Genomic DNA, 18467 nt, shown 5'->3' on the forward strand with positions numbered 1-18467 from the left:
GGCTCTTCTAGAGGGTGACTTGCAACTTTAGGCCTCTGCATCTGGCCTTGCTCCCGATGGATGGATGTCAGCCTGGGCTTGGTCATTTGTTCCTTCCCAGGTGCCCGCTGTGAGCTCTGTGCTGATGGCTACTTTGGAGACCCCTTTGGTGAACATGGCCCAGTGAGGCCTTGTCAGCCCTGTCAATGCAACAACAACGTGGACCCCAGTGCCTCTGGGAACTGTGACCGGCTGACAGGCAGGTGTTTGAAGTGCATCCACAACACAGCCGGCATCTACTGTGACCAGTGCAAAGCAGGCTACTTTGGGGACCCACTGGCTCCCAACCCAGCAGACAAGTGCCGAGGTAGGACTGTACCCCAGGCAGGCTGTGTCTACAGTGTGTGCCTGTGCCCATATGTGCTTGCTTGCCACCTGAGCAGGGGCAATGGCAGTTCATATTGTGATGTTACTTTGGTTCTCTGACCAAACTGGCCCATGAGCACCCTGGGCCTTTCTTCACTTGTCAAAGGCCTTCAGACAGGTTTCCCCTGTGGCCAGGCTCTGGAAGACAGAGCTGGGTTAAAGCTAGGTGGGAGAAGTGAAAAAGGTCAGGTTTACATTCCTGCGTGGAAGAGGAGATAACAAGGGGCCAACATCCTAAGCCCAATCCCAAGGCAGGGAGGCAGGGAAGTGGCTGCCAGACCTGTTGTAGGAGAGTAATGAATGACTGGAGACTAAGCCTGAACAAACTCAGGTAGGGAGGGCGGTGGGCGGTAAGGCAGTTTGAGACTTTCAGGAAGTCATCGTAATTGATGTATAGAAAGGTAACAGTCGAAAGTTCTCCTAACAAGGCGGCTTCAAAGCAGCAGCTATGGTGGAGCATTCCTCAGGGCTGCTGCAGATCAAAGCAGGAATGTGCAGACTGGTCCTCCTGCCCAGCTCTTCCTTCCATCTTTGCACATGTTATATTCTAGAGGCAAATTAAGTTCTAGAGGAGCTGGTCTGCCCCACAGACCTTGGTGCCCAGAACTCAGGAGTCTGTTTACTCTGACTATAAAGTCCAGAGTGGGGCTAGGCATGGTGACTCACACCTGTAGTCCGAGCACTTTGGGAAGCATGAGGCAGGTGGATCACATAGGTTGCAAGTTCGAGACTGGCCTGGCCAACGTGGTGAAACCCCATCTCTACTAAAAATACAAATATTAGCTGGGCACAGTCATGGGTGCCTGTAATCCCAGATACTCAGGAGTCTGAGGCACGAGAATCTCTTGAACCTAGGAGACAGTGGTTGTAGTGAGCCAAGATAGTGTTACTGCATTCCAGTCTGGGCAACAGCACAAGGCTCTATCTCAAAAGAAAACAAACAAAAAAAAGTCTAGAGCCACTCTGGACACCCAGGTTGGAAGACTCTTGGTTCCTCATAAAGACCCAGAGATTTGCATGAAGCTCACAGCCTTCTAATCACACTAGAGTCTCCACCTTGAAGTGCTTGAGAACTGCAACCTGAGGCTTCTACTTAAAGGTACAAATCCCCTGGGCAATTCTGGGCCAGACCAGCCCAGACCCGAACCTCCAGGTTAGCCGTGATGTTCTAGAAAACACCTCATGAGAGGAAAAGTCCATATGACATCAGTACTGAGTTCAGATCCAATCTTGTGACATCCCTATTATAATGCTAATTATGCCAATTAATCCCTCTGAGCCTCAGTTTCTCATATATATGATGAACATTTAACTCAAAGTGGTGGATACAAGAAAGCTCACTCTAAACACTATAATTCGAGTTATTATTCTAACTATATTCTGTCTTTAAATCTAGCTGTAATTCTAGGTTACTAACAAAGATTTCATTGGCTTTACACCATACATTTCTTCACTCAACTGTCCTTTATCAAGTACATACCATGTATCCAATGTGGACCTAGATACTGAGGCTGTAATAATGAATAAGTCATTCCCAGCTCTCGAAGAATCTGTATGATAATAAGGGAGATACACAAATATGTATGCAAATAATAGCACACTTAGATATGTAATCAGTGTTTTGTGAGCACTGAAGATAGAACCCAGAGAATCACGGAAATCATCAGAGAAGAGTCTCACCCACTGTCATATTCTTAACTTCTGTAACAGAACCTGGTGTAATCAGTTTGATTGATGAGTAAAGGTATTGCTTTCTTACTGTGTTTCCCACACCAAAGGCCATAGAACAGAGGAAAGAACACTGGCTCTTCCTGAGCTCTTATTGTAGTTTGCCATTTATTTGCTACGTAACCTTGGGCAAATTACTCAACTTCTCTGAGCTCACATTCCTCATCTGCAGAATAGAGGGAGATGTCCACATCCAGCACGTAATGGGCCCAGAAGAAATGTTATTTGCCTTGAAAGCAAAGCCAGAGTGCCTGTGGAATACTAACAGGCTTTCAGTTTAACGGGGAGGAAAATGAGTGCTGCCAGAAAGGCTGTAATCTGCAGGCATCCACACACACCAAGCAAACCTTCCACATGATTCCTAAGACCCATTTGTATTAAGAAGTTGCATGGAGGCACAGTCAAGAGACAACTCTCACACAAGTCGCATTGACAAGGGCAAAGAAGGATTCTCTGCTGCTGGAGACTTGATCTCCTTCCTTGTATCTTTGCTCTACCTCCAGTCTCTAGACTAGTTGGATGTGAATGCTCCATCTGTCTGTCTTTTGTCTCTAGCTTGCAACTGCAACCCCATAGGCTCCGAGCCTGTAGAGTGTCGAGGTGATGGCACCTGTGTTTGCAAGCCAGGATTTGGTGGCCCCAACTGTGAGCATGGAGCATTCAGCTGTCCAACTTGCTATAATCAAGTGAAGATTCAGGTATGCATTCTTCCCCTTGCCATCCCAACCCCACAGAATCAAATTCCTAAGCGTCCACTGGGTGGTTCTGTCACAGATCTCGGACCCTCCTAGTCTCCTAAGGATGGGAGTGGTGATTACTACTTCTTTCTTTAAAAAATGCTGTATTAAAAAAAATTCCATATAATGATAATACTTCAGGTTTATGTTCTCATATGTACCATTTTCAAAATCTCTTTTGCAGATACTATTTCATTTGGTACTCATGACAACTTAGTTGAGTTAAAAGGAAAAGTACTCTGATCTTGGTTTCATTGGTCAAATAAAGTCTCAAAATACTTGAAATTTTTCAAAGTGATATAGCTAGGTAGAACTGGGAATCCCACCCATGTCCCCTAACTGAATTCAGTGCTCTCCCCACTGTAATATGTCACTTTCCAGCTTGATTATTTTTCAACAGATGTCTTTATAAAATAAATGAAGAAAAACATAAACATAAAAGATATCAAGAGTCCAGAAAGTGTCAAGGCTTTCCAAATAGGAATGGCCTCTGGAAACTTCTCATTTGAATTCCAGAGAAGAATGAACTTGATGTTGTTGTTAATTATTAACTATTTTTTTCCTGGAGTGAGGGTTAGGGAAGACAAAGGCCCAAACAGAACTCTAAATGTAGAACAAACTCCAGTTGTCTTTGAACTGATCTATTTAACAAGACTTTTATTCATTTCCTTTGTTTCAGGCACTGCTCTCTTGTCTCTAGCTTGCAACTCCTTTCACTTTACAAATATTAACTACACAGTAAAGCCTGAACTTTACAGATGCTGACTCAGGTAGTCCAAGTAATAACTTTACGAGATACTATTCTTATTTTCATTATCCTAATTTATAGATTAAAAAAGTGACTTGCCCAAGGTCATACAACTAGTGAGTAGGAGGCCAGGATTCAAACTCAAAGACTCTAGGCCCCAGGGTCTAAAATTTTAACCACAGTGACATGCTATGCATTTCTGGACTTTTAGTATCATCCCCTGGGTACCTGGTATTGGACTATCCCTTGGGTATGTGGTCTCCATGCTTTGCTCGGATCTTTCCTTTGTGGTTTCAGATGGATCAGTTCATGCAGCAGCTTCAAAGAATGGAGGCCCTGATTTCGAAGGCTCAGGGTGGTGGTGGAGCAGTGCCTGATACAGAGCTGGAAGGCAGGATGCAGCAGGCTGAGCAGGCCCTTCGGGACATTCTGAGAGAAGCGCAGATTTCAGAAGGTGATGAAGGCCAACTTCCTTTCAGACAGGAGAAAATTACTAGTCCTAGCAGGAATGGCTTTGCAAGGTCATAGAATCTTCTATGGATACCAGTTCAGCAGATAGCTCCACCCAGCCCTTGCAGAAGTGGAAGGACTGTCTGTGACATTCCTCCTGGGGCCTGAATGATAGAGATAAAAGAACGGTTGCATGCATTTCTCTGTTGGGTTTTTGTCATTTTGCCATAGCCAGCCAACCCTCCTTTATGTTTGCTAACTCTGTGCTGACCTAGAAAGTGCTCATGCTCTTTCCTTCTTTGTGTTCAGGTGCTAGCAGATCCCTTGGTCTCCAGTTGGCCAAGGTGAGGAGCCAAGAGAACAGCTACCAGAGTCGCCTGGATGACCTCAAGATGACTGTGGAAAGAGTTCAAGCCCTGGGAAGTCAGTATCAGAACCAAGTTCAGGATACTCGCAGGCTCATCATTCAGATGCAGCTGAGCTTGGCAGAAAATGAAGCTTCCCTAAGAAACACTGTAGGTTTTGCTGGGCTAGGGTATTGAGAATTACTGCTGTGTTGGGAGATCTACTTGTATATCTCACTGACTCACTTTCTTTCTCACTGACTCTCTTTCTTCTTCTAGTCTACCTGACAGGTGGTTGGACTTCTCTTCCTTGCAACAGTCACATCTATTTATGTCTTTGGCCTTCTGCAATTTTCCATTTTACTGCACTATGTTCTTCTCCCTAGTTCATTTATTTCTAACTACATCCTCATCTTGGCCCTGCCTCACCTCCTTTCTGTCTATCTCCTAGCTTGTTAGCTCCCAGAGGGCAGGATTTACTTTAGTTCATATTTGCATTCTCGGCCTACAGCACATTGTATAGCTGTGGTAAATATCTGCTGCATGGATGAATGGATAAAGAAATGAATAAATTAGTGAATGAATGAATGAATGGGAAGGAAGGCAAGAAGGAAGAAAGAAGGGAGGAAGGAATGGAGGGAATGAGGAAGGAAGGAAAAAAGGAAGGAAGGAAGGGAGAAAGGGAGGGAGGGAGGAAAGAAGGAAGGGAAGGAAGGACAGAGGGAGGGAGGGAGGGAAGAAAGGAGCCCAATAAAGACATGGTTTTGAAAATAGAAAAAAAAATGTTGCCAGTATGATTTTCTTAATGCAGTTTGTAGTGTGGTAGGAGGGAGAGATTTGATTGAGCACTCTTCTATTTCTGCATAAAGAAAGCTATGGTAATAATAATGTAAATGGATGGGTGGAAGATGAATAGAGGAAATGGAATGATAATCAGATACTCTAATGAGGAAGTCATGTTAAAAATAATGTGTATTGATTGTTTCTCTTATTACAAAAATGTTTATTGTAGAAAATAAAGAAAAATTCTCTGATCCCATTACTATCAAATAACTACTGTTAAAACTTGGAATATATTCTACTGGACTTTAAATACATATAAAAATAAGTACATATATATATATATATATATATATATATATTTAATTTTTTTTTTGGCTCCCAGCAGGAAAAGAATTTTTGTTTTACTTTGTTTTTTGGTTGTTTTTTTTTTGATATTTAAATCTGTATATATTTTAATGCATCTATATCTACATAAAGACTTTTTTTGAACTTGAATTTCTTTGTTCTTGTCTATGCATACTTTTTTTTTTTTTTTTTGAGACTGAGTCTCTCTCTATTGCCCAGGCTGGAATGCAGTGATGTGATCTCAGCTCACTGCAACCTCCGCCTCCTGAGTTCAAGTGATTCTCCTGCCTCAGCCTCCCAAGTAGCTGGGATGATAGGTGCCCACCACCACGCCAGGCTAATTTTTGTATTTTTAGTAGAGATAGGTTTTCACCATGTTGGCCAGGCTGTTCTCAAACTCCTGACCTCCAGTGATCCGCCACCTTGGCCTCCCAAAGTGGGATTACAGGCTTGAGCCATCGCGCCCGGCCCCTAAACATACTTTTTAAAAATAGAATGATAATGGTGAATAGAGGCATGGCGTAAGTGTCGGGGTGTGGAACCCTATGTGGCTAATGACAAGTGGTTCTGACAGGACAGATACTGTACCTGCTTAAGTTCCATGGCCAAGTGCAAAGCCTTAACCAATTCTTCTTTTCCCACAGAACATTCCTGCCTCAGACCACTACGTGGGGCCAAATGGCTTTAAAAGTCTGGCTCAGGAGGCCACAAGATTAGCAGAAAGGTGAGCAGCATTAGAGGGCACCTCTGCTTTAAGCCCTCTCTGCAAGGCCAGGCTTGAATGAGACTGTAGGGTATTCAAGATGCAAGCATCATATTTATTCTCTTCGGTCCCCTTTGCAGCCATTGCCTACCCTGAAACCAGTTTTTAACCACTTGGGTTTTACTGTATGTAAGTGGCCACTGGGCAGGGTCATTTGGCAGGAGTTGGGGGTGAGGGTGTTTCTTTCCCACTTATGACTCACAGTACCACTGTGGTGTATGTCAAGATGTGATTCCTCGGGCCACGTGAAATGAATCAGCCCTTGGAAGAGAAAGCTCTGCAGCTTGCAGGGACTCCCACACCAAGCCTGGGAACAAGTAGCAACGAGTTGTTTGTTAGCCTGTGGGGGCCAAGACTGCAGGGGAGAACTTCCTCCTGAAAACCGGCTCTGCAGGGCCCCAATGATAACACGCAGCTCCCTTCATCCTTGGCTCTGACTAGAAATCCTATGGTGTTTAAGAGGTTTGCTGGTAGCAGAGTGCTCAGCAGGGTGGCAGGCTCTGTTAATCCCAAGTGGAATTCAGTCTGCGGAAGAGGGCTGATTTGTGTATTTGTAACATGAGCTGCCTCTTGAGCTTGTTGTTTTATTTTGTTTCTTTGAGGTCCTTTTAAAAAGCACTTTTTAGAACCAGGAGGAATCAAAAGTACCCAGGAAACCTTTATAGACATGCTTTGTCCCCCTAGTGGTGGCCCCAGTTTAGAGTTGAAGGAAAAGTGAGCAGGGGTTGGATCCTGAGTGAAATAAGACCTAGAGGTTTCTTCCTGCAGTGAACAGCTGACAGACGCAGTGTTTTATCACCCGAGACTGCTCCCACCCATCTCCACCCCTCACCCCGCTCCGCGCCTCCAATGATTATGCCATAAACGGAAAAGATCACTACAAGGTCTATGACACGAGGCGAATTCTCCAAATCATCTTCTGCTTCTTGATAGCACCTCTAATTCCATATCATTTGGGTCAGTTCTGTAGGGATTTTCTGAATCAAACCAGCTCCCGTGCTCCTTGCCCTTCGTTTAACTGAACAACTGAAAGGAAGCCCTTTGCTGTGAAAACTCTTATTCTTTTGTTTTTAATCCTTTCAGCCACGTTGAGTCAGGCAGTAACATGGAGCAACTGACAAGGGAAACTGAGGACTATTCCAAACAAGCCCTCTCATTGCTGCGCAGGGCACTGGCTGAAGGAGGCGGAAGCGGAGGCAGCAGCCCGGACCATGCTGTGGTGCAAGGGCTTGTGGGAAAGTACGTTCCTACGGGTCCTCGTGTGGATCAGTATACCTTGGATACTCGCAGGGTATAATGCTAGTACTTGAGGGGCACCATGTTGGCCATAAAAATATATTGTTAATGATAATAAGAGGCACGAGAGTTTTACTTTGGGGAAAAGCAGTTATCTTTAAGACTGGAAGAAGAAAAGATTCATTCGTCTGAATAAAATTTATGTTTTGATTGAGATGACAACACTTGGAGATATAGTCACCCTCTGGTGTTTGAAGGGTGAGAGTAAACCCATCTGATGGCATGAGGAGATATAAAAATATGAAAAAATAATATAATACATTTCTGTTATCAAGAAGTGCAGAACTTGGGATTGAAATTTTCTTACCTAATCTGTGTAAATGAAAAGGCTTATGTTTAGTGGAGGGGACACATATCCGATAAGTAGTTTTGTTTGGTTCTTCTGGTTATTTCAACTACGTACTTTAAAGACAACAGAGTGAAATTTTGCTTTTATTTAATAAAAGTGTATGGGGGGGTGGGGCAGGTGCGGTGGCTCACACTGGTAGTCCCAGCTACTTGGGAGGCTGATGAGGTGGCAGTGAGCTGTGATTGTGCCATTGCCCCCAGCCTGGACAACAGAATAAGACCCTGTCTCAAAAAAAAAAAAAGAATTTTCAAAGTCCTCTTTTTATTACCAATCCCTCCTCACCCCACCCCCAACACTAGATTGGAGAAAACCAAGTCCTTGGCCCAGCAGTTGACAAGGGAGGCCACTCAAGCGGAAATTGAAGCAGACAGGTCTTATCAGCACAGTCTCCGTCTCCTGGATTCGGTGTCTCAGCTTCAGGGACTCAATGATCAATCCATTCAGGTGAGGGTATCTGGCCTGTGTGCTTGATTACAGAAGGAGTGCTATCAATACTTTCTTCTCTGGCGGTGCCATAATATTGTTCAACCATTCTGCTTTTTCTCCATGTTGACCATTCCTGTTTTAGAGTGGGAAGAGTATTTGGCCTTCTCATTATTCATATCTCATATGATTGTTCTTAAACCCCAATCCTAGTCTCTGGAAAGGCTTTGTCCCATATTAAACCTATTACTGGCTAAAAGTTTTATATATGGCCAGGTGCAGTGGCTCATGCCTGTAATCCCAGCACTTTGGGAGGCCAAGGCGGGTGGATCACCTGAGGTCAGGAGTTTGAGACCAGCCTGGCCAATATGGCAAAACCCCATCTCTACTAAAAATACAAAAAATTAGCCGGATGTGGTGGCAGGTGCCTGTAATCCCAGATACTTGGGTGGCTGAGGCAGGAGAATTACTTGAACCCTGGAGGTGGAGGTTGCAGTGGGTTGAGATAGCACCATTGCACTCCAGCCTGGGTGACAAGAGCAAAACTCTGCCTCAAAAAAAAAAAAAGTTTTATATCTCTTCCTTAGTTCTGGGGACTGTTGAAACCTGTGGGAAATTATTTATACTTAAGTCCAACCTATAGAATATCCCTATGTACAGCCACTCTGAGATGACTTGTTCTCAAAAGTTTTACATTGTTTCTGCCATCGTTTCCCTTAACAATTGCAAACTTATTAGATTAAGAAGATTTTGTTTACTACCTACAGAAAAAAATTCACAATTCCCATGGATATATGTTCCCATGAATATATAAACTAACATGTAAACATTAAAAAATTAAAAAAGAACAGAGACAAAGCCTGTTTGACATTTGGATAACCTACTGCCTTACTTTCATTGGGCATACTGGCTCATTTCTGTTAGGTTTTGGGTCTGGATGGCTAGTGACTATTTTCTTGGCTTCTTAAGGCTGTTGCTATTTTCAAACAATGGTGCCAGGTCCTAACAAGGCTGGCCTGGTAACTCGTAAGCAGAAAGTCAGACTTCCTGGTTTCTTTGGGCTCACAGGCAGAAGAAGTAAAGAGGATCAAACAAAAAGCTGATTCGCTCTCAAGCCTGGTGACCAGGCATATGGATGTGCTCAAGCGTGCACAAAAGAATCTGGGAAACTGGGAAGAAGAAATACAGCAGCTCTTACAGAATGGAAAGAATGGGAGAGAGGTATTCTTTTGTTAATTCATTTGCTCAATAAACATGTATCGAATGCCTACCATATGAATACATATGGCAAGAAGAATAATCAAAAGCTCTCTGGCCAGGCATGGTGGGTGGCTCATCCCTCTAATTCCAGCATTTTCGGAGGCTGAGCCAGGAGGATCACTTGAACCCAGGAGTTTGAGGCCAGCATAGGCAACATAGGGAGGCCCCCATCTCTACAAAGAATAAAAAATAAAAAAAATTGCTGGGCATAGTGACACATGCCTATAGTCCTAGCTACTTGAGAGGCTAAGGCGGGAGGATCACCTGAGCTTAGGAGCTCGAGGCTGCAGTGAGCCATGAGTGTTCCACTGTACTCCAGCCTGGGTGACAGAGCAAGACCCTGTTTCTGGAAAAATTAACAATGAAGTCACTGCTTGTGGTGGTGCCATAATATTGTTCAACCGTTCAGCTTTGTCTCCATGTTGACCGTTCCTGTTTTAGAGTGGGAAGAGTATTTAGCCTTCTCGTTATCCGTTTCCTTGTTCTTTAACCCCAATCCTAGTCTCTGGAAAGAATTTCTCCCATATTAAACCTATTACTGGATAAATGCACAATGCAGAGATGCAGAGATCTTGGTATGATTAGCTCAGCTCCATCCACTGAGTCAGCCCTCAAACCTAGGAATAGGACCTAGGCCTCTTGGGTCTAATTTTCGTCTAGTTCAATCTACTATTTGGCTTCAGGAAATATCTAAAGTTAAAAATTTTGATTTATAAAACTATTCCTGTTCCTGATGGTAGACTAGAGTTTGACCGTTCTCTATACGGAATGTGTTGTGGACTTACAAAGTTTGCTTTGTCCCAGATTGTAGAGGGGTTTGCTACAGCACCCCCAGACTCTGCAGTGAATCACAGCGATCTGCTGTCATGAAGAGAAATGTGTAAGAGTGATTTTGCCAGCAGGAATGTATTTCCTCTAATCTTGTTCTGTCTGCCTTTTTACAGAAATCAGATCAGCTGCTTTCCCGTGCCAATCTTGCTAAAAACAGAGCACAAGAAGCACTAAGTATGGGCAATGCCACTTTTTATGAAGTTGAGAGCATCCTTAAAAACCTCAGAGGTTAGTACTTCATGGTTCAGGTCACTCGTGTATTTTAAGGGTATAGCCATGACTGATTTCCTTTGAATTCTCATATATCTCTCTAAGTGGCAGATATACTGGGATATTAATAGATAGTAAATATCTTTCTAAAGAAAATGTTAGCACATTACTATTTAATGTAGTAGTAATAATAGAGCTAGATGTCGGAAGCCTTGAGTTCTGATCTCTGCGGGGCCACCTGACCAGGCCAGACGAGATGTGTGACCATAGGCAAGTCACATGACCTTTTAAGAACCTAGTATCTTCCCCTTTAAAGAGACAAGATTAAACTCTGTGATCTCCAGGGTCCCTCACAGATGCAACATACCACTACTGTGCAAACGTTTTTCCTTTTCCTTTGTAGTCTGGTTTGTTCCAGTATGGAACTGATATGTTTCTTTGTGGTGGTAACAGAGAAACCTTTGTCACTGCATCTAGATCCCAGGAGATTTGGGTTTGTGTCTTGCAGAGACCTAAAATTTCAGGCTTCTTCACTAAAACACAAAAAAGAAACATTTCTAAAATCTTGGAATTTTCTTCATGGAAAGTACCTTTCTACCCATTCAAACCTAACCCCAATTCTTATCATTGGAGCTTCGGGCTTAAAGCTCTCGCGTGATGCTTTGGGCTTCAAAGATTCTACTTGAATCTGATCCACTCTGCAGTTTTGATACACTTGCAGTGCTGCAGAACTCAGGGCAGGCTGATTGTTGGTTTCTCTAAGCAAAGGAATAATTATAACCCTTCCAATGCATCTTTTAGGATGCTTTCTTGGCTGGGCAGAGTGACTCACGTCTGTAATCCCAGCACTTTGGGAGGCTGAGGTGGGTAGATCACTTGAGGTCAGGAGTTCGAGACCAGCCTGGCCAATATGGTGAAACCCCATCTCTAGTAATAATAATAATAATAATAATGATGATGATGATGATGATGCTTTCTCTTAGATAAGAAAGTTAATTCCAGCTGCAACTTCCCACACCCTCATCCCCAGTCAGTAATAACACTCTTTCAGGAATTTTTTTTTACAATGTCAGCCTTTTTCACTTATTTGTAAGTTTGCTTTCGTCTTCATGGCAGTTTTTTTTAATTTCTTCATTTTAGAGTTTGACCTGCAGGTGGAAGATAGAAAAGCAGAAGCCGAAGAAGCCATGAAGAGACTCTCCTACATCAGCCAGAAGGTGGCAGATGCCAGTGACAAGACACAGCAAGCAGAAAGAGCCCTGGGGAGTGCTGCTGCTGATGCGCAGAGGGCAAAGAATGAGGCAGGGGAGGCGCTGGAGATTTCCAGTGACATAGAAAAGGTAAAGAGAAATCGACATGTGTTTTGGTGCCAGTAGCACCAAACACGAGGGTGGTATGGAAGGAAGGAGAGCATTGAGCTTATTTTGACCCCTGTTGTGGCCCATGGCAGCCCCAGATTAAAAGATCATGGCAGCAAAGATTCTTGACAGAGAATGATATTTCTTGCCCTCTGGGTTTTCCCAAATGGTTCCTAACTCTGTTCAACATTTGGTGAACACTGAACTGAGAGGGAGGCAGTGTCTTGGTCCTGACCTTCCTAGTCCCTAAAAACATACCCCCAAATTAGCTTGTTTGAGGCAGAACTTGGCAAAGGGTGTGTCCCCGAGTCGGATTCTCTCATTATTCATCTATCTTACTCCATCAGGGACCGGCTGCAGCTGTATTTTTTCTACCGTTGTCTTTAGGATGTTTTTGTGCCTCACCCCTATCTCTCCTTCCGTCCCTGGCTCCTTTTCTTCTCTCAGGAGATTGGGAGTCTGAACTTGGAAGCCAATGTGACAGCAGATGGAGCCTTGGCCATGGAAAAGGGACTGGCCTCTCTAAAGAGTGAGATGAGGGAAGTGGAAGGAGAGCTGGAAAGGAAGGAGCTGGAGTTTGACGCGAATATGGACACAGTACAGATGGTGAGTTCCTGTTGCTTTCCACGGGAGATCCCTTTCAACTTGTCAACATGGAAAATACCTTTTCAAGGCTGTTTTGTGTTTATGTGTCCTCAGGTGATTACAGAAGCCCAGAGAGTTGATGCCAGAGCCAAGAAAGCCGGAGTTACAATCCAAGACACGCTCAACACATTGGACGGCCTCCTGCATCTGATGGGTATGTGAAGTACACACAGCCTTCCAGCCCAGTGCTCCAGGGCTTTGCTCCAGAACACTCACTATACCTATTCTCAGTGAAGGGGACTCTCAGCTTTCCTTAAAAATATCAGTAAATGTGCTTTGTTTCCAGGCCCAGATACTTTGGGCATGTTCCCTTACATTTATAGGACCCCATTTTACCATTGTGAAGATGGGTCACTGAATACCTATTGCACTTGGGGGTAAAGGTCTGTGGGCCAAAGAACCGCATGTATACAACCAACTTCATAGAACACAAGACAGCTTGGGAATCCTGCTAAGAAGTCTGGCCTGGATCCTGAGAAGCCAGTGGACAGTTTTAAGCAGAGGAATAACATCACCGCTGTATATTTCAGAAAGATCACTAGGGCAGCCAAGTGGAGGAGAGTTTGAAGGGGGGTTAGACAGAAGGCAGGTTGAGACCACTTAGGATATTGTTGAAATAATTGAGGAGAGAAATGAAAGGAGGCTGCTCTAAGGCAGTAGAGTGGTAGCTGGAAAGACGTGAAGGAAGAGTCTCCCAGTCTGTGAAGTCAAGAATCACTTGCCGGCTGGTTGTGGTGGCTCACACCTGTAATCCTAGCACTTTGGGAGGCTGAAGCGGTTGGATCACCGAGGTCAGGAGTTCAAAACCAGCCTGGCCAACATGGTAAAACCCTGTCTCTACTAAAAATACAAAAATTAGCCAGGCATGGTGGTGGGCGCCTATAATCCCAGCTACCCTGGAGGCTAAGGCAGGAGAATTGCTTGAACCTGGTGGGCGGAGGTTGCAGGGAGCTGAAATCACGGCACTGCACTCCAGCCTGGGCACCAGAGTGAGACTCTGTCTCAAAAAAAGAAATAGAAAAGAAAAAAAAAAGACTCACTTGCCGATTCTACTAAATTTTCCTCCCCAGACCAATGTTATACCTTGATGTAACCAGTAAGATAAAGGAACTGCGTGGGTAAATAACCTGGAAGAAATGTGATGATTGTAGGCTCATGAGATAATTTTAGGAAGATCTGATGGCAGAAAATCAGGTTTCCCTACAGGATGACTCCAAAAAGACAACTGATTTTGGTTAAACTTCTGGATTTAGATAGAGCTGACATCAAACCCTCATTTGGACTATTTTATCAAGCTTGGACTGCAGCAGATATGGAACTAGGGATTTGGTCACAGATTCTAATGACATTCAGGAAAAGGCTTGGCTCCACTATTCCAGTTCAGCCGAACAACTTTAAAACTGGATTTTTCTGTGGGTGTCATCAATACCCTGAGAGGCCAATATCATCTGTGCTGTTATAGTCTTGGGTCTGCTTTGTGATCCAATGAGCCCAAAAGAGTAAAATGCCCTCAGAGGATTGAGGAAAAAAAAGGAAATAAAGAAGAAAAAACAAAAACCTCCCCAATTGAAACTTTAGCAGCATTTTTTAGTGTTCTGAAAAAAGTCAATGACACTAATGAGCCCTTCAAAGAGAATATGAGAGTAGGGAGAGCAGGGTGGATGGGTGCTATTAAACATTTACTAGGTGTCAGGTACCATGCCAGGTGTTTTCATGGTGTAATATCATTTGTCTTGTAAAAGTCCTCTACTGTGGGTTTTATCGTTCTTATTATTTTATTTCATGAAGGACTGAACTGAGGCTCAGATGTTAGTAACATCCGGTTACATAGTAAATCGTAGAGGCAGGATCCAGACTGAGATCTTTTTGCCTCTAATGCTCATACTGTTTTCTAGTAACTCATGCCACCTTCCCATAGACAAGGTTATTTTGTTCCTAAGCTTACTTAACTTCCTCTGCATGTCATAAAATCCTAAATTCTTCAATCTCCCTGACCCCAAGTGAAAGACAGATCCATTTGGATCCACAGTTTTGTTACAGTGTTGTTTCTACTCTGTGTGCTCTCTTGAGTCCTGGAGCAATAAGAGAGTAATTGTTGTCGTTTCTTAATTAATAAACTCATGCAGTCAAATACTGGCACTTCAGCTCAGATATGTGAGGCAGCTTGACCTTGAGTTTGAGTTGATCAAGAGCCACTCAAACCTATTTGAACTAAATGGGTCTGGCCAGGTACCCTTCATACTGACATTAATTTTAGATCGTCTGTGGGTAAATTACACCTGCACAAATGTGATTACATTTTATATTGGAAATAAAATAATATATAGCTAGATTATTGCTGTTTCAGGCTGGAATGATGTCTGACATTAATTTTTAGCAGCTGGAATCCATTCCCCAAATGGCAAAGCATACCTTGGCCTCTACAACCCTGAAACTCAGCCAGTTTCTAAGTCTTCTAACAGAAAACAGTGAGATGTTTCTTAAGGGTGGTTCGGAAAGCATAATTTGGAGTTGATTCTAATCCTAGCAGTGACCTATGTTAGGCAAACACCTTGGATAGTGTTCAGTCCCCAGTGACCTTCAGTCTTCTTATTTTTTTTTTCAGAGCATAAACTATTGACCCTAACACAAAAGGAAAACTCCAGACATCACGTTACTAAATTAGAGACCTCAGAGTCTTGAACAGGGTTGTTCATAGCTCAGTAACTAGGCTAGCTCTTTCAGAACTCTTTCTCGATGATTTCTAATTCAAAATGAGCTTTTAAAATTCATGGCATACTATTTGCTTTAGGCAAGTGGAAACAGGGATTAGTTATGAGTATAGAAGGGGACACGTGTTCACAGCTTTTTTATGTTAATTCCTGTCTCATTCCCTGAAATAGACCAGCCTGCCAGTGTAGATGAAGAGGGGCTGTTCTTATTGGAGCAGAAGCTTTCCCGAGCCAAGACCCAGATCAACAGCCAACTGCGGCCCATGATGTCAGAGCTGGAAGAGAGGGCACGCCGGCAGAGGGGCCACCTCCATTTGCTGGAGACAAGCATAGATGGGATTCTGGCTGATGTGAAGAACTTGGAGAACATTAGGGACAACCTGCCCCCAGGCTGCTACAATACCCAGGCTCTTGAGCAACAGTGAAGCTGCCATAGATTTCTCAACTGAGGCTCTTGGGATACAGATCTTAGGGCTCAGGAGCCATGTCATGTGGGTGGGTGGGGACATTTGAACATGTTTAATGGATATGCTCAGGTCAACTGACCTGACCCCATCCCTGAACCTGTGGCCAGGTGGCTGTCTTATTGCACCAGTATGATACTCCTTACTTCCTGTTGCTGGGCAGTGAGGCAGATAACACTGCGTGTGAGACTGACCAAGGATCTGGACCCCAAAGAATGGACTGGAAGGAAGGACAAACTGCACAGGCAGATGTTTGCCTCAGAATGGTTATAAATGGAGTCCTGGAATTCGGACAAGTACCGTTGGATTACAGTCAATTTATTCTTGAAGTAAAGTGACTAAAGGAAAAAACTTTTGACTTTGCCCAGGCATAAAATTCTTCCTAATGTCAGAACAGCGTGCAACCCAGTCACGCTGTGGCCAGTCAAATACTATTGCCTCATATTGTCCACTGCAAGCTTCCTGCTGATCAGAGTTCCTCCTGCTTACCACTCAGCATGTGAACATGTTCTCCACTTTCAAGCTGGAAGAAGTGAGCAGTGTTGGAGTGAGGACCCTTAAGACAGGCCCATTTCGAGCAATGTTGCCTACTGGTTCCTGCCACCTTCAAGTTCTGGACCTGGGCATGATATCCTTTCTCTAAATGATGCCATGGCAACTTAGAGATTGCATTTTTATTAAAGCATTTTAAAAGCAAAGCAAATATTGGGAAGGCATTTACTTTTTCAGTTTCAAAGTGATAGAAAACTGTGGCTTGTGCATTGTAAGAGGTAAAATTCTCTAGATTTATTAGTCCTAATTCAGTCCTACTTTTCAAACACCAAAAATGATATGCATCAATGTATTTTATTGTATTTTCTCAGTCTCCCCTCTCTTCCCTCTATCCATAACAGAGAACATTCCTACTCACACTTCAGCTGGGTTCCATCCATCCCTCCATTCATCCTTCCATCCATCCTTCCATCCTCCATCCATCCTTCCAACATATATTTATTGAGTAACTACTGTGTGCCAGGGGCGGGTGGTACAGTGTTGACATAGTCTCTGCCCTCATAGAGTTGATTGTCTAGTGAGGAAGACAAACATTTTTAAAAAATAAATTTAAACTTACAAACCTTGTTTGTCACAGTAGTGTTTATTGCAATAACGGCTTGGTTTGCAACCTCTTTGCTCAACAGAACATATGTTGCAAGACCCTCCCACGGGGGCACTTGAGTTTTGGCAAAGCTGAGAGAGCTCTGGGTTGTGCACATTTCTTTGCATTCCAGCTGTCACTCTGGAACTACAACTGATTGCAACAGACTATTGAGTCATGATAACACCAATGGGAATTGCCGGAGAAACCAAAGTACTTCCACCTCAGCTGGGAAGACTATGGTGCTGCCTTACTTCTGTATTTCCTTGGATTTTCCTGAATATAATTTTAAATAAAGAACAATTGTCAGATGCCTGGGGTCAGTTTTTGATTTACTAACTCTAAGCCTATGATGGAAGTGCCAAAGCAATAGAAGGGAAAACACCACAGAAACGGCAATAGGTCCTAGGGTTAGCATCTTCATTTCCTTCTTCTGAGCATCTTACTTTGCCCTTTCCAACCATAGAGATTGATGATGCTGTCAATGGGATTTTATGAGGTTTAACTGATGCTGTCTCCTAAGCATAAAAATTTATTTCTAGAACAACTCTAGCTGGGTGGTGGTGGGGGGGTATAATTAACATTCTTATCTTTTTCATCAGTTATAAAATGAAGGTAAAACTAATAGTTTGTGGTGCATATGTCATGCTTTTTAAGAAGTTAATATGTACTAAATTAAGATCTTGAATTGGCCCTCTACCCAAGTGGCTGAGGAAAGAATTCTGCTTCTGTCCACATTGACCCCCAAATTCTGATGGGTCTGATCACTTTGCTTTACCTTCCATGAAAATGAATTTTTAATCCTGTCTTGGCAATAGGATAGATTGTTTAAAAAGTCATAAGACTGTCTTCCCTGACAAATGGGAGATGATACCTGAGTACTGATGGAAATAGAAGAATGACTTATAAGACTCCCCTTGGTGTAGAAATAATTCTCTTTTCTGAGGACCTGAAAAGTTATCTCTAAGAAGAGAGAAGGGGATGTGGCTTCCCCAGGACCTAGCCTCATGTTGTCAGTCCTTGAGCTGACCCAGCCAAGATAAGGAAGCTTTCCTTCTGATTTCTTTGCAATATTAGTAGTTCATAGCAAAGCTTTCTTGTACTTCTCTTCTGAGTGTTTATGATTAATCATGCTGTTGGTAGGCTATTACATACATCATCATCTGCTTTAACTCTTAGGGACTTGTTTGGAGAAAGGGGTGGAAATGAAACTACCCATAGACTATAACTTCTTAGCAGATGTATTTCCGGTCTTCTCTGATGATGTGGTTTCTTGTCAGTACTCTCCAGCACTTCTCTCAGCCTCTTAGCAGGCTGGAGAAAAGGATAAGAAGACACTCAGTAATAATATTCAATGTTTTGAACAAGTCTCAAGGGCCAGGAATATGTTTATCATGTCTTCTTTTAATGTTTTGCATGGTGATGGAAATGTTATGGATTCTTGCTGTGGTTCAGTTTTCCCATCTGGAGAACATAGATTAG

At 43.3% G+C, this 18467-nt stretch overlaps 1 protein-coding gene across 2 annotated transcripts in view; it reads left to right on the top strand.

Annotated features, from left to right (window-relative positions):
* The window catches only part of LAMC2 (laminin subunit gamma 2), a 64126-nt gene extending 46828 nt beyond the window's left edge, over positions 1-17298 (top strand). For both annotated transcript variants that reach the window (XM_017524506.2, XM_017524507.2), the window contains 13 exons: positions 101-346; positions 2689-2831; positions 3916-4072; positions 4378-4583; positions 6185-6264; positions 7387-7542; positions 8248-8392; positions 9440-9592; positions 10576-10690; positions 11813-12012; positions 12478-12636; positions 12730-12829; positions 15558-17298. In XM_017524506.2, coding sequence (XP_017379995.1) covers positions 101-346; positions 2689-2831; positions 3916-4072; positions 4378-4583; positions 6185-6264; positions 7387-7542; positions 8248-8392; positions 9440-9592; positions 10576-10690; positions 11813-12012; positions 12478-12636; positions 12730-12829; positions 15558-15811 — 2114 coding nt within the window. In that variant the 3' untranslated portion in view covers positions 15812-17298. The remainder of the gene's footprint in view (positions 1-100; positions 347-2688; positions 2832-3915; positions 4073-4377; positions 4584-6184; positions 6265-7386; positions 7543-8247; positions 8393-9439; positions 9593-10575; positions 10691-11812; positions 12013-12477; positions 12637-12729; positions 12830-15557) is intronic.
* Positions 17299-18467: the final 1169 nt, after the last annotated feature.

Source organism: Cebus imitator, unplaced genomic scaffold (assembly GCF_001604975.1).
Source record: "Cebus imitator isolate Cc_AM_T3 unplaced genomic scaffold, Cebus_imitator-1.0 Scaffold33, whole genome shotgun sequence".
Classification (NCBI taxonomy): Eukaryota; Metazoa; Chordata; class Mammalia; order Primates; family Cebidae; genus Cebus; species Cebus imitator.